At 39.9% G+C, this 15,492-nt stretch overlaps 1 protein-coding gene across 1 annotated transcript; it reads left to right on the forward strand.

Moving 5' to 3' along the window:
* The first annotated feature begins 237 nt into the window (after positions 1-237).
* Positions 238-5,243, forward strand: CIMAP3 (ciliary microtubule associated protein 3). The gene is made up of 6 exons (XM_039841182.1): positions 238-397; positions 644-786; positions 1,398-1,496; positions 2,246-2,373; positions 3,827-3,944; positions 4,998-5,243. The coding sequence occupies exons 1-6, from the start codon at positions 379-381 to the stop codon at positions 5,064-5,066; spliced, it is 576 nt and encodes a 191-aa protein (XP_039697116.1). The 5' UTR covers positions 238-378; the 3' UTR covers positions 5,067-5,243.
* Positions 5,244-15,492: the final 10,249 nt, after the last annotated feature.

The following is a 15,492-nucleotide window of genomic DNA, read 5'->3' on the forward strand; positions in this document are numbered from 1 at the left end:
CGCCATCACTCAAGCGGCTGCTCCCCTGATCCCAGCCGCAGGAATTTCCAGGCATTCTGAGCCCCAGCGTCCCTCTGTCTCCAGAGCCCTTCGGTCCACCCCTTCACCCCAGCAGCCCCTACAGCCACGGGTCCAGCAAACCCCACTACCCTCGGCGCAGCTGCAGAGTCCACACTCCCCCGGACTTCCCGCCAGGGAGGCGCGGCTTCCCGCCGCAACCGTTGCTTCTCGGGCGCCCCCGCCGCCTGCGCAGGCGCGCTCGGAGCCACTGCCCTTGGGAAGCGCCGCGGCTGAGGCTTGCGGGGCTCGCCAGGCTTGCCTGTGTTCCCTTAGCAACGCAGTAGCAGTACACAAGTGCTAACCCGAGCAGCACGCGCGATGTGCTTCAACAAAGCGGGTGAGGAGGGCTGCAGTAGAGGGGTCAAGAGTAGAGAGCGAGGGGGACACTGGGGAGGCTGGGAAAGACGGAATGAGGAGATGCAGTTTGCTCCCCTTCCTGGAGTCTGCTCTGGTTCTCAAGAGCTCGTTGGGCCCTGTTCTCTCCTCCGCCTCCCCACACCCCACTCACCACCAACGCCCTCACTTAGACCCTTGTAAGTGAGGGCTTCCCTCATGTGGAATTTCTCCTTTTCTTGATCTTCAGAGTCGCTGCTTCAATACTCCTTTGGAACATGTCAACAGAGGAAGCTCTTTCCTCACTTCCATCCTCCAAATTCTTTGGGAAACAAGTTTCTCCCTCTTAGGGGGGAACCTCACAGAGGGCCTGGATGTTACACAGCAGAAAATGTGAGTATTCACCTTCCCTTAGGTGGGTCTCAGTTTCCCACCGACCTAAAGACACCCGTTTCTTGGAAGAAGAGCTACAGAATTTGTGGAATCAGTGTCCCAACGTGAAAGGTGCCCTCGTTCCCTGCAACCAGCTGTCAGGGTCAATGTCAGAAATTAAAGGACCATTGCTCTCCCTTCCAACCCCCACCAAATGCAAGCCTTTGTTTCATATAGTCCCCGGTATAGTCCCCACTTTATTCCCACCTCCAAAGTCCTGTGAACCAACGCCAATTACCCTCCCATTAGTCCAAGCCTGGGCTGTGGATGTACTTGTAGGTCAGTTTATGAAATAACAAGATCAGCTCTGTGGGGCTCAGGGGACTGGATTCACTGGAAGGCATAGAAATGTCACTTTATCTATCTAGACACATTTGCAAAGTTACCTGTGTTATTTATGTAATTGTTTGGATGGCTCTGATTCAAAAGGGTCAATAGAGAGCAACTTTCGCATAGAAGATTCAAGTAAGAACATTCTAAGTTCAGTCTGTTTTGATGACTATAACCTTCTCTGTGTTTTTTCTTTTATCTTTATCTTTTTTTCTTTTCTTTTTTTTATATACTACCCAAAGAATGTGTATGAATTGGCATACAACCTCTCTAGGATACCGACCAGTAGAAAAGGATATGCTTTTGGAGCCAGAACATCCGTGAGGTTTAAGCCAATCAAGGTTAGAAATGGTTGACTGTGCTTAAATTTTAGCGCGATCCATGTTGTTGCATGCATTTGCATTGGGGAGCAAAGGGCAGAGAGTGGGAGGTTGCCTAAGCAATATGTGCCGAAATTCAAGAAAAATAGACGTCTAAGCAAAAGCTGTTAAATCTCTCTGAAAATCTGGGGCATTAGCATTGCAAATGTGTGTACGTGCGTGTCCTGGGAGAGCGGAAAAACAATTCTAGGAAGAAATAGTGCCATGACAGAGCTTCAGTGCTGAGATATAAAAATACTGGAAGCTTTGTTTATCTGCATCAGATTATCTTGTCAGTTAAAAAACAAATTCTAACTTTTCCACTCTTTTGTGTAATTGAATTTCAAGTCTAAAAGTCTTCAGTATAGAATCCTAATCTTTTGGACATTTTCCTGACACTTAAGCTCAAGAAGAGGGATACTGACCCTAAAAAAAAAAAAAAAATCTCTCGAGTGAGATGGTGGAGGTAGTAGCTCCAACAAGTTAACCTTGGTTTCCCACCCAGCCTAGGCTGATTTTTACAACCTAAGCTTGTATCTTTAGGTACCTGAACCACATCTTTACCTTGGTTTTCTACCTACCATAGGCCTATTTCTACAGCTGGAGGTGGTTAAATTGTAGCTGATATATAAACAGGGAGAGGATGATTCTGTGGGGTTTTTTTCCTACTTAGAAGGCTTTATATGTATATATATCACCCTCTAACATATTGATCTTTTTCTCGGAAACAGGATATGACACCTAACCCCAGCACGTACCAGACAGTAAATCCGGAGCAAAAACACAAACAAAATTTTGCTCCATTTAATACCTTGTTGCCTCGATTTAGGACATACTCAAAGGACACGTATTTTCCTGGGTATGTTTCCTCTTTTCTGGTACATTTCAGTAAAGAGCGACAGGAAAGGAAGTACAAAGAAGGGGTTATACTCCAACCATGCCAGCTCAATAACCACTCATCTTAAAGATTCAACCTCTTGCCTTCCAGATCTCTGGCATCATAGAATTGTAAATCATAGGGATTCACTTAATAAATATTTATAAATGTACCAGGCAGTTTTGTAGGTTTCGAGATTCTACGTTGAACATATCGCACAAAGCTCCTGATTTCTTGGAGCTTACATTGTGGAGCCTAAACAGATGAGAAGCAAATAAACCAAAAAATATCAATAGTAATAAGGAGAGGCCACGCAATTTATCAGTCCAACCATGACACGTCTGAGAGTAAAAAGGAGCCTTATTAATAATTATACCAAGAAGATAGCCATAAGCTAGGACTGTCATGGGCAAACCGGGAAATATGGTGACCTAGTGATGTGCTATGAAAAAAAATAAAACAGGATGATATGATATGGAGTGATAGACCGGAGGCTACTTTATCAAAGATCGTCAAGAAAGGCCTTTCAGGGGAAATGACATTTGATCTGAAATCAGAATAAAACTAAACCAGCCTTGAGAAGATCTGGTCTCAGAGCTTCCCAGGCAGAAGGAACAGCAAATGCAAAAGCCATAAATGAATTTAGTTTGAGAGAAAAAGAAGGAAGGTTTGAGTGGCTACAGTGTAGTAAGCAAGGAGGAAATGAGACAGAGGAGGAGGGACGGGGCTGGACTCCATAGTCTGTAGATCAAGGGGCATAGTGTAAATGCTTGAGGAAGCCATTCAGAATGGATGGAATTATAGGGCAAAGGGTCAAGGTTTTTCTTTTACTGATGAGAAATCCAAGGATCAGAGAGTAAATGTCACTTTCTTAAGGTTGCAGTAAGGAAGTGGAAGTGTCGAATCTTGGACCCCACGTCTGCTCTAAGCGTTATTTCCACCACAGCACGGACTACACCAAAACACAAAATGTCATGAATAAGAGCAATTGTAAAATAATCTCATTGTCAAGAAAATTAAACTGGTTCTGCTTGGTGCCCCTAGACTGCTGATAGATTAAATTATCACTGCACTGTTATCCCCAACTTTGGATCATGGGCAGTACTAATTCATCACTAAGGTAGATCCCTCTTATTGTCCACCACTTCTGGGATCTTCTGGTCTCTCAGCTAAGGATACTGAGTAGCAGAAATATCTTTTAAGCTAGAGTCAATTTTTACCCAAGGGGGATGTCGAGACTAGATATCTTTCACACTAACACTTAATTAGAAATACATTAAGCAAAGGAACCCCATGCATGTCTGACATAAAAAAGCGGATCAGTCTGTTGTCTTTTCCCAAAGAGTTAGGCCTCAGGGACAGCAGTGGTACTGATGGAGTTCGTCTACGGTCAGTAACTCATTAGACGTGATGTTATTGGTATTTTTATTTCTAGCCCTGGCACATACAACCCAGAAATAAAGCCACCCCCCAGAATCACCTGGCCAATGAAATTTGGATCTCCAGACTGGGCTCAGGTTCCATGTCTACAGAAGAGAACCCTAAAAGCTGAGGTAATGACATCGGGCTTCTGTAGAGCACACACTCTAGTCCTCCCGTGTGTGTCACGGGTTCTTAACCAGGGTCTGGAAATAAGCTGCAGAAAGTCTTTGTTCCCTAAAATTATATGCACAGTTTTCTGTGTATGTACACGTGGGGGTCTTTTTGGAAAGTTACACAATTTTATTCGATTTTTAAAGATGCGCATGACTGAACAAAAGTCACATTTTCTATTTAATCCTCAAATAATTTTCTGTGGTAGATACAGGAGAATTATCCTTATATGATAGAAGAGGAAATCAAGACTCAGATGGATTAAGTGACTTGCGCAAGTTGCACAGCTTGAATCTAGATCTTGTGACTCCTAAGCCAGTGCTCTTTCCATCATATTACTTGAGTATTACATCATCAGGAGGCTGTAGAACATTCTGGTAAGAGCATGGATTCTGAGACAGACTGCCTGGGTTCAAATATTAGCTCTAGTATTTACTTGCTGTGTGATCTTGGGCAAGTCCCCTAATTTTGCTTATCTGTAAACGGTATAATAATGGAATCAATCTGATAAGTTTGTAAAAATTGAGATAGTATAGAAAAGCACTTAATACTGTATCTATAATATAATAAACACTCAATGTATATTAGCTATCATAATTTACCCAAGCTGGATGTCCAAAAAAAAAAAAAGTGACTTTTCTTTTCCTAGTGGACTTCGGATAATTCTACAAATATTTATTAAATGCCTAATGTGTTAATAGCATCGTGCTAGGGCTTACGGGTAACATGCAAGAATTAAACATATAATCTTCGTTTTCGAGGCGTTTACCAGCTGTACTTAGAGATTTCCTGAATAAAAAACAATTCTTACCATGCTAGACAGCAGAGTAAGATGACAGAGATTCTACATAGATATAAAAATTGAGAGAATCGCTAAGGCGAGGTGACTGCGGGGTGGGGTTTCGTTAGGCTACAACAGCTATAATGAGCAGTTCTATTTTGCACAGCAAGGAAGACCAGAGACAGAGGGTTCTCGTCAGAATATTGACCAAGACAACTTTCTTTCATTGCAGCTGTCCACCGACAAAGACTTCAGAAAGCACCGGAACCGTGTGGCCTATCTAAGCCTGTTTTACAACTGAGCAGCTGGGACGATCTCCACGTGCTCCTCCTGTGCACAGAATCTCCAGGAGGGAGGACAGAGCTGCTCTTCTCCCTCTGCACTGCTGCGGCCCTCTTGTCTTCCAGCGCGGGGCCCAGAGAGGGGCAAGGAGCTCATAACTACCATGTGAGAGAATAAAGACCAGTTCAGAATGTTCTCTCTCCCTGTGCTGGTTTGTTGTATACATACGTACGTGGATGGGGTTCCTGTGGCATGTTCAGTGCGGTGGCAAATACTGCAAATCACTTATTTATCGGTCTGAATTGTCAGCACAGGATTTAAGTAAACACAATCGGTTCAAGTTGGAAGGGAAATTAAATTATTTACATCCCCAGGCTAGACTATTGAAATATTTTTCCAACTTTGGAGCTGTGGGGAAAATGGTGTCATACACTTCAAAACCCAAAAAGGATATTCAGATTAATTTTTTTTTTAAGTGAAAAGTGTTCTACAGCTATCAACCTGCCTTTTCCCAGGCTGCTTGTGCTCAGAGCTATGAGAAGCCAGGGTTACGGAATTCAAGAGTAGACTTAGAGAATCAAAGAATTTTCCCCAGTGCATTTCAGTCTGAATTAGCCATGTCAGTTACCTCCTAGTAAGCCCAGAAGCCAGCCTCATGCATGTAAGGACCAGATGACCCTGCTCCAGAGACCAGGGCACAGACTGAGGAGTCAGAAGTGCCAAGGCAGCTGGAAAGTCCTCCCATAGGAGGGGAGCCCCATGATAAGCATCTCCACAGGGACCCCATTGTCTCTCTAGTACTTCATGGCATATTCCTGAAGGAAGCAATAGGGACATTTTTTCCTCACCAGTATTTGTCCCATTTGATTAACAAAGACTAGCTAATTGTCCCCCCAAAGAGAAAGCCTCTATCCCAACAACAATGCTCTCCCCAATCTTCTCTTTCCTTATGACTTGAGGCTTTTCTTTCTTACACAATTAAAATAATGCATGTCACCTTGATCCTTAGATACTACATGCAGGGGACTGTCGTGTCCTGTACATTTGACTACCATAGAAGTCATAGGTCATCACATCAATGAAATCAAGGAGTCTGAAACAGAAATTTTGAGTCATCAGGATCCTGGGGCCATTTTCTTATATATAATCTAAGAGCAAGGAATTGTAGCAGTAGGAAACCCATGATGTTAAGTAGATATCCATATGGCCCCTCCAATGTGGCTTCCAGGTTATCTTCTGTGACCCCCTTAGGGCTAGACAGGAAATCTCCTTTACAACCTTGAAAGAAATGGCAGGTTAGGAAATGTAGGTTCCACGAGCATGCGACTCAGAGACGCATGTCTCTAGGGCCATGGGAATCACAGGCGAGTAGCTCTCCTGTTGCTTGGCTTTCTTGTTTTACAGCTTTTTTTTCAAAAGAAACTGCTAATGAGGATTGCTATTATAAGGATTTGCCATGGTCTTGAATCTTGTTCCTCTTTTCCCTAAAGCTACCACGGTGACAATTGTAAGGGGCCACCACCTTTCCCTAGAGCCACTAAGTCCCCAAACTTCTTTGGCAATTAAAGATACCAATTTTCTCAACATTATGTTTACATAACTACTCGGGATGCTCTCCTCTACAAAGTTCAGGCATCTCTGCTCTGGGATCAAAATGCCCCAAGAGACTCAGTGCACTCACTTCACATCCTGCACTAGTGATCCCTTAGCAGATACACCTGCTGTGATCTCAACAGTCCAGGTTATCCTGTTTTCTTTAGCCTCCACTCCAAAAGCTTCTAACATTTCCTGGAGAGAGAAAAGATGGTGGATTTTAGTGGCAGTCTTTATTATCTGTTTCCGCTACTAAGAACCTCTTGGGCAGGTTTCTAGCTCATAGCAATTCCTCCATTTCTGGACTGGAAATAGCCCCCGAAATATAGGGATATGACCTGGTAAGGTATAAATTGGAACAAAGAGATACAGGAACTAAGAGTCCTTAAATCCAAGTCACATTTAATGACATTCTAGAGAAAAAGCCCTGGAACTCCTGCTGTGTTATCTACTGTGACTTTACCTTCCCTTTAAAGCTCTAGCTGGGCATTTTTGTATGGCCATGCTAAGCTCTTTCCTGCCTCCAGGCTTTTGCAATACTGTTAATGAGTCCCTTAGAAAATCCTTCCTGCTCTCCTTTGTATGCCTGCTTCCTTTTGATTCTTCATATCTTAGCTCAAATGTCATTTCCTCTGAGAAGACTTCCCTGACTGTCCTATTTGTTGCTATAATGAGCTGTTCTATTTTGCATAGCCAGGAAAACCAGAGACAGAGTTCATTGCTCTTATCACCATCTGCAATTATTTGATGCCTTTCCTCCCACCCTCCCTCCCTCCCTCTTTCCTTCCTTCTCTTAACCTCCTCTGTGTTCTAAGCCCCACAAGAGCAGGGATCATGTTTGTCTTGTTCGTTGCTTTATCTCCAGTGTGAGGCACAGGTCTGGATTACAGTAGGTGCTCGATAAATGTTAAATAAATTATATAATGAATAGTTCTACCTTCTCAATTCAAGAATTTCTCCCTTGGATTCCTTCAGATACCTGTATCTTTCCTGTAAAACTCTCTTTGGGCTGAAGCCAGCCAGAGAGTCTGTTTTTGTTGCCTCAACCCCAAACACCTGAACCGGTCGATGCACTGTCTGAGAACTGTCCCCAGGAAAAGCAGCTCTCACGGAACATCTGCGAAGACACCAGCTTCTCCACAAGAAGAGCCAGAGCTAGTGCTCCATTCCCACATTAATCGACATAGTAAATTGTTTGCCCTTAGGTGGGCTCCCCTGGGACCCTGGATTTTCCACATTCTGGTCAATGCCATCAAATCCATGTTGACGAAGGAAGTCAATGACAAAACAGATAAAGATTTTGCGGTTGGGAGCTATGGAGACCACGGTGGTGAATAGGCAGGGAGTTTATCTGTATTAATATCAGCAGATCTCAGGAATCCTCCCCGTACCACCTCCTATATCAATTTTCAGTATGGATTTCATAATAACCCCTTTTGAATTTTTACAGTTATGATAAACTCAAAAATGTCAATGTTGATCAATGGATAAGTGTTTTTAATTTAAACTTTTTTCTTCAGTATACCCAATGAATAGTATTTTTCTATTTATTTATAAGATCAAAGGTATATGGACATTTTCTTTACTAGTGGGATCTTTCAGAAGCAGTGGTTCAGATACTATATTTCTTCAGTTCTAAGATGTGCATTTTTTATATTTACTGTTTCCAAAATTAAGATGCGATTTCCAATCTTTGAATACATTTAATAAAGCACTTCTGATCCTCAAAGAATGTGTTATTAAATATATTCTGTGTCCTATATTCAAAGGTGTCTTAATATCTAGAAAATTGAGCTCTTCTGCCATAGTCAGAAATTTTATAGCCTAAATAAACACATGTTTTAACACCCTACGTGTCTTCCTGACTATAGCAAGCCTGTGATGAACTCTTTGTAAACAGGATCGCAACCTCCCTAATTTATCTTTTTTTTTTAGTTCAGGTATTTAATACCTGGTAAGATTTTTTGTTTGTTTGTTTGTTTGTTTGTTTAATAGCAGTAAACTGACTGGCACAAATTGGGTAACTTCAAAAGGGGGCAGGGAAAGAAAGATATTATTTGGAGTTTTGGGGGATTAACCTGTCAAGATTTTCTAATTTAAGTAATTTGTGGGCAAGATAGAAAAAGCTACATTGGAGTGGACACTTCAGGCAGAAGAAATATTGGTCAAATAACATGGATGAGAATTAGCTTGTTACCTAATAGGAAATTGCCGGAAAGTTGACTTAGCTATTGGGTGAGAATGAAAACACGCATTGCAACTTGGTTTAACATTGCACTTTAAGCACAGCTCCCCCTGGGGAACTGGAGAGAGGAAGAAGAGAGAGGAGCAAGTTACTTGTTATGTCAGATACTTTTGTGCTATCTCTTTTTTAATGTAATTATTGGAGTATATTACTTTCGTAATTTGAAAAGCAATTTACGACCGCCTTGGGCAACTTTTTACATACAAGTCAAGTCTAACCTTACCACCTTTTTTTCCCAACTCAGAGTCTAAATGCCTGTGAGGTCACCAAACCTTTTTCACTGATTCCCAGAAGAAAAGCCTATGACCCAGCCCAGGCCTCTCACATTCTCATTGCACCACACGCTTCTGCATCACCAAGTCCTTTCTCTCCCACTTGTCGTTCTCTATGTTCTTTTGAGTGTTTGGCCACTCAGTACTGTTGCTGTTTCTGCATGTCTGCTGCAGCCAGCCCTTCCATCCTGCAGACATCAGTGTCCTCATCGGATCTCACTAATGGCATGCCTTCAGTGGAGGGATAACCCTCTTCTCTCTAGTGGATTGGCTCTATGGCTGGGTCCACCTCCGTGCAAGCCCCCTGGAGAGCCTCATAGAACACAGAACACACAAAACATTCTCTGGGACTGAAGCAGGAGACAAGAGAGGTCAGGACATAGCAGCTGCCAGTCAAGAGTCCTGAGGAAGAGAGGAGGGGAAGGGAACCCCGCAAAAGCCAGACAAAGATATACAGAATATGTTAAGTTTAGTCTGGCTGCGACTCCAAGGGTCCCACAGGTTTAAAACCCATCCTGAAACAAGATAGACTTTCCAGCCTTCGGGTATTGCTGCCTAACTCACACTTCGATTTTGGCAATTTCATAACCTGCATCGGTGGTTCCTTGGCCCTCAGATAGGGCTGCTGAGATTAGCAGACAGGGGTTAGCCTGTGGCTTGAGCCTCAGCTTGAGAAACTGTTAACATTTCCTGTTGCAAGAGATAGGACAGTATTAGTGATTATGGGTAGTGATAATTACAGGAAAAATACGGTGCTCATAAATGACCCAAATTTTAATAAAAAATGTAGCAATATTTGGTGGGAAAAAATCTCCTTGCGTATACTGGAATGTATGTCTGTACTAGGGGTATATGTATTAAGTTTGAGTGAGCTAAGTCTTGAGATCTAATTGTAATATTGTCTCCTACTTCCTCACCAAAGCAGTGTCTTATAGGGAAAGAAGTTACGGAGGTCTCTACCACTTTCTAATTGTAATTACTTATCCTCTATGGTTTGATAGAAAAGTACATATTCCAGTTGGGTGTTATGACTATTAAATGGAGTCCCATAGTTCTTAGAAATAATGTCTGGCATATTGTAGACTTTCAACAGTTATTGATTCTTTTACCGTCTTTTCCCCTTATCTTTAGACATGAAAGTCAGTTAGGGATGGGGGACCCTCTCAGATCCTGGGCTATATGAATGCACCTGCAGGTTCATCTCTAAGAGAATGGTAAAGGGTTGCTTGTCCTCAAATGGGCTGCCCTGGGACCCTGGTTACTCAAACTCGAGGTCAATGCCATTAAACCCATACAGCCAGAGATACTCAACTACCAAGTCAATGACAATCTTACAAGTGCCACCTGTGGTGAACTTGGAGAAGGCATGACCCTTAGTGGCAGTCAGATGCCATCACCTTTGTCCCCTTCCTTCTTTTATATGGACTTGGTTTAGCCCAAGATCCAATAAATATTATAGGAACTATCACCAACCCATGTAACCTGGTCCTTAGAAATCCAATTGCAACTCCAGCATCCGCTCCTGGTGTCGGGTGGCATAATAATACTTCCACAGAGCCTACAGAGCTGTCGGTAAAGCTGGACCAGCCTTATGGTGCGTGCAGATGAACAATCCCTTAGTTATTTTAGGATCTTCTTGCAATCAGTTACCAGTCATATTCTATGCCCTCTCATCAACTCCCAAATCCTACACAAAGGGCATCATAACACAGGGATAAAAAAGAAAAATGAATTCTCTGCTCACAAAATATTTGTTATAACTCTCCTCTCCCTCTTTCTCTTTTCCTGCCTTTTCTCCCCCTGCCCCACATGTCCCCTTTATTATTTGTCTGTGTGTGTGACAGAACACTTAACTTAAGCTCTAGACTTTAAGGAAACTTTAAGTATGTAATACAGTATTGCTAGCTATAGCCACTATGTCGTATAGTAGATCTCAAGAACTTATTTATCTTGCGTAACTGAAACTTTGCACATTTTGACCATCACCTTCAATTTTTTTCCCTTCCTCCAGCTCCTGGCAACCAGTATTCCATGCTTCTATGAGTTCGACGGTTTTCTTTTTCAAAATTATTTTATATTAGTTTTAGGTCTACAGTACAATGGTTACACATTTATATAATTTATAATGTAATCCCCCCGATTACTCTAGCACCCATCTGGCACTACAAACAGCCATTAAGTAATAATGACTATTTCCTATGATGTACTCTACATTCCCATGATGGTTTTGTAGCTACTAGTTTGTACTTCTTCATCCGTCACTTTTTCACCCAGCCCCCAAAACCCTCTGGCAATCATCAGTTTGTTCTCTGTATCTGTGAGTCTGTTTTCCCTTAGTTTATCAGTTTCTTCTGTTCCTTAAATTTCACATATAAGAGAAATCATACGGTATTTATTTTTCTCTGTCTGACTTATTTCACTCAGCATAATAATCTCTAGGTCCATCCATGTTGTTGCGAATGGCAAGATTTCATATTTTATGGCTGAGTAATATTCCTCTGTATATATGAATTGTAACTTCTTTATCCAATCATCTATTGATGGACACCCAGGTTGCTTCCATATCTTGTGTAATTCCTGGGTCAAAAGATAGTTCTATCTTTAATTTTTTGAGGAACCTCCAAACTCTTTTCCACAGTGGCTGTACCAATTTGCAATCCCACCAACAGTGCACAAGGGTTCCCTTTTCTCTACATCCCCGCCAGCATTTGTTGTTCTTTGATTTATTGATGATAGCCATTCTGACAGGTGTCAGCTGATATCTCATTGTGATTTGAATATGCATTTCTCTGATGATTAGTGACCTTGAGCATCTTTTCATATGTCTATTAGCCATCTGTACATCCTCTTTGGTGAAATATCTATTCAGGTCTTCTTCCCATTTTTTAATAGGATTGTTTGTTTTTTTGTTGCATGGGTTCTTTATAAATTTTGGATATTAACTCCTTGTCAGATGTATCATAGGCAAATAGCTTCTCTCATCAATAGGTTGTCTTTTCATTTTTTTGATGGTTTCACTTGTTGTGCAAAAGCTTTTTAGTTTCATGTAGTCCCATTTGTTTGTTTTTTCTTTTGTTTCCCTTGTCCTAGGAGATATATCCAAAAAAAAATAATTACTAATAGCAATATCAGAGAGTTTACTGCCTATATTTTCTTCTAGAAGTTGTATGGCTTTGAGCCTTACATTTAAAGTTTTTAATCCATTTTGAGTTTATTCTTGTATATGGTGTAAGAAAGTGGTCCAGTTTCATTCTTTTTCACGTGTATCTGTTCAGTTTTCCCAACACCATTTGTTGAAAAGACTGCTTTACATCAATGTATGTTCTTGCCTCCTTTGTCATAGATTAAATGACCATATAAGCATGGATTTTTTTCTGGGCTTTCTATTTTGTTTCATCGATTTATGTCTGTTTTTATGCCAGTAACATGTTATTTGGATTACTATAGCCTTGTAGTATAGTTTAATATCAGGTAGTTTGATACCTCCAACTTTGTTCTTCTTTGAGAGATTGCTGTGGCTATTCAGGATCTTTTATGGTTCTATATAAATTTTTGGATTATTTGTTCTAGTTCTCTGAAAAAATGTCATTGGTATTTTGATAGAGATTGCATTTAATTTATAGATGGCTTTAGGTAGTATGGCCATTTTAACGATGTTCATTCTTCCTACCTATGAGCACGGTATATGCTTCCATTTATTTGTATCTTCTTCAATTTCTTTTTTCAGTGACATAATTTTCCAAGAACAGGTCTTTTACATCCTTAATTAATTTGATTCCCAGGTATTTTATTGTTTTTGATGCAATTGTAAGTGAAATTTTTTTCTTAATTTCTCTGATAGTTCATCATTAGTGTATAAAAATGCGACTGACATCTGAATATTAATTTTGTATCCAGATACTTTACTGAATTTATTGATCAGTTTTAAGTTTTTTGGTGGAATCTTTAGGGTTCTCTGTGTATAGTATCTTGTCATCTGCAAATAATGACAGTTTTCCTTCTTTCTTTCCAATTTGGATGCCTTTATTTCTCTTTATATCTTATTGCTGTAGCTAGAACTTCCAATACTATGCTGAATAGAAAAGATGAAAGTGGGCATCCTTGTCGTGTTCCTGATCTTAAGGAAAATGCTTATAGCTTTTCCCCATTGAATATGATGTTAGCTGTGAGTTTGTCATATATAGCCTTTATTATGTTGAGGTATGCTCCCTCTATTCCCACTTTACTGAGAGTTTTTATCATAAATGAATGCTTGATTTTGCTGAACGCTTTTTCTGTATCTATCAATATGATCATATGATATTTATCTTTCAATTTGTTAATGTGATATATCTTATTAATTGATTTGTGGCTATTAAATCAAACTTGTATCCCAGGAATAAATCCAACTTGATCATGGTATATGATGTATTGCTGAATTTAGTTTGGTAATATTTTGTTGAGGATTTTGCACCAATGTTCATCAGTAATATAGTTTTCTTTTCTTGTAATGTCTTTGTCTGGTTTTCAAATCAGGGTAATGGTGGCCTTGTAAAAAGAGTTAGGAGACCTTCCCTCTTCTTGAAATTTTGGAATCATTTGAGAAGAATAGGTGTCAATTCTTCTTTGAATGTTCGGTAAAATTCATCTATGAAGCCATCTGGTCCAGGACTTTTGTTTTTTGGAATTTTTATGATTACTGATTCTATTTCATTGATGGCGATCGGTTGGTTCAGATTTTCTGTTTCTTCTTCACCCAGTCTTGGGAGATTGTATGTTTTTAGAAATGTATCATTTTCTCCCAGATCATCCAATTTGTTGGCATATAATTGCTAGTAGTATTTTCTTATAATCCTTTGTATTTCTGTGGAGTCTGTAATTACTTCTCTTTCATTTCTGATTTTATTTATTTGGATCCTCTCTCTCTTTTTTTTTTTTGATGAGTTAAATGTTTATCAATTTTGTTTATCCTATCAAAACCAGCTCTTGGTTTCACTGATCTTTCATTTTGTTTTTCTAAACTCTATTTCATTTATTTACACTCTGATCTTTATTATTTCCTTCCTTCTATTCACTTTGGGTTTTGTTTGCTGTTCTTTTTCTAGTTTTTTTAAGTGTAAGGTTAGTCGTTTATTTGAGATTTTTCTTGTTTCTTGTACTGTTATAAATTTCTAGGTAGACTTGTACTGTTATAAATTTCTCTTTTATTATTGCTTTCACTGTGTCCCATAGATTTTGAGTCATTTTCATTTGTCTCTAGGTATCTTTCGATTTCTTCTCCCATTTCGTTGTTAACCCATTCGTTGTTTAGTAGCATGTCATTAGGCTCCATGTGTTTGTGTATTTTCCAGTTTTTTTTTCTTGTAGTTGATTTCTAGTTCCATACCTTTGTAGTCAGAGAAGACACTTGATATAATTTCAATCTTCTTAAATTTATTGAGACTTGTGGCCTAACATGGGGTTTATCCTGGAAAATGTTCCGTGTGCACTTGAGAAGAATGTATATACTGCCGCTTTGGGATTAAATGCTCTGAAAATATCAATTAAATCCAACTAGTTTAGTGTGTCATTTAAGGCTGCTGTTTCTTTGCTGATTTTCTGTCTAGAAGATCTGTCCATTGGTGTCAAGGGGTGTTAAAGTCTCCTACTATGAGTTTATTACTGTCGATCTCTCCCTTTAAGTCAGTTAATAATTGCTTTATATATGTAGGCACTCCTATGTTGGGTCCATATATATTTACTAGGGTTATGTCCTCTTGTTGTATTGATCCCTTTATCATTATGTAATGCTCTTCTTTGTCTCTTATTATAGCCTTTGTTTTAAAGTATATTTTGTCTGATATAAGTATCACTACCCCAGCTTTTTTTCATTTCCATTTGCATGCAATATCATTTTCTATCTCTTTACTTTCCGTCTGTGTGTGTCATTTGATCTGAAGTGAGTCTCTTGTAGACAGCATATGTATGAGTCTTGTTTTCTTATCCATTCAGCTACCCTATATCTTTTGATTGGAGCATTTAATCCATTTATATTTAAAGCGATTATTGATAGGTGCATAGTTATTGCCATTTTATTATTCGTTTTTATGCGCCCCCCCCAACACCCCTATTTCTTTTTACAGAATTCCTGTTAACATTTCTTGCAATTTCCGGCTTAGCGATGATGGATTCCTTTAGCTTTTTCCAGTCTGGGAAACTCTTTATCTCACCTTCAGTTTTAATTGATAGTCTTGCTGGGTATAGTAGTCTTGATTGTGAGTTCTTGTTTTTCACCACTTTGAATATTTCATGCCAATCCCTTCTGGCCTGCAAACTTTCTATTAAAAAATCAGGTGGTATTCTCATGAGAGTACATT

This window comes from Pteropus medius, unplaced genomic scaffold (genome assembly GCF_902729225.1).
Source record: "Pteropus medius unplaced genomic scaffold, Ma_sr-lr_union100, whole genome shotgun sequence".
Taxonomy (NCBI): Eukaryota; Metazoa; Chordata; class Mammalia; order Chiroptera; family Pteropodidae; genus Pteropus; species Pteropus medius.

What these genes read in the sequence shown, in the direction of transcription:
- CIMAP3 (XM_039841182.1), top strand. An exon ending in TGAGGTTTAAGCCAATCAAG is followed by an intron (nt 1,497 to 2,245) that starts GTTAGAAATGGT and finishes TCTCGGAAACAG; the next exon opens with GATATGACACCTAACCCCAG. An exon ending in AGAGAACCCTAAAAGCTGAG is followed by an intron (nt 3,945 to 4,997) that starts GTAATGACATCG and finishes CTTTCATTGCAG; the next exon opens with CTGTCCACCGACAAAGACTT.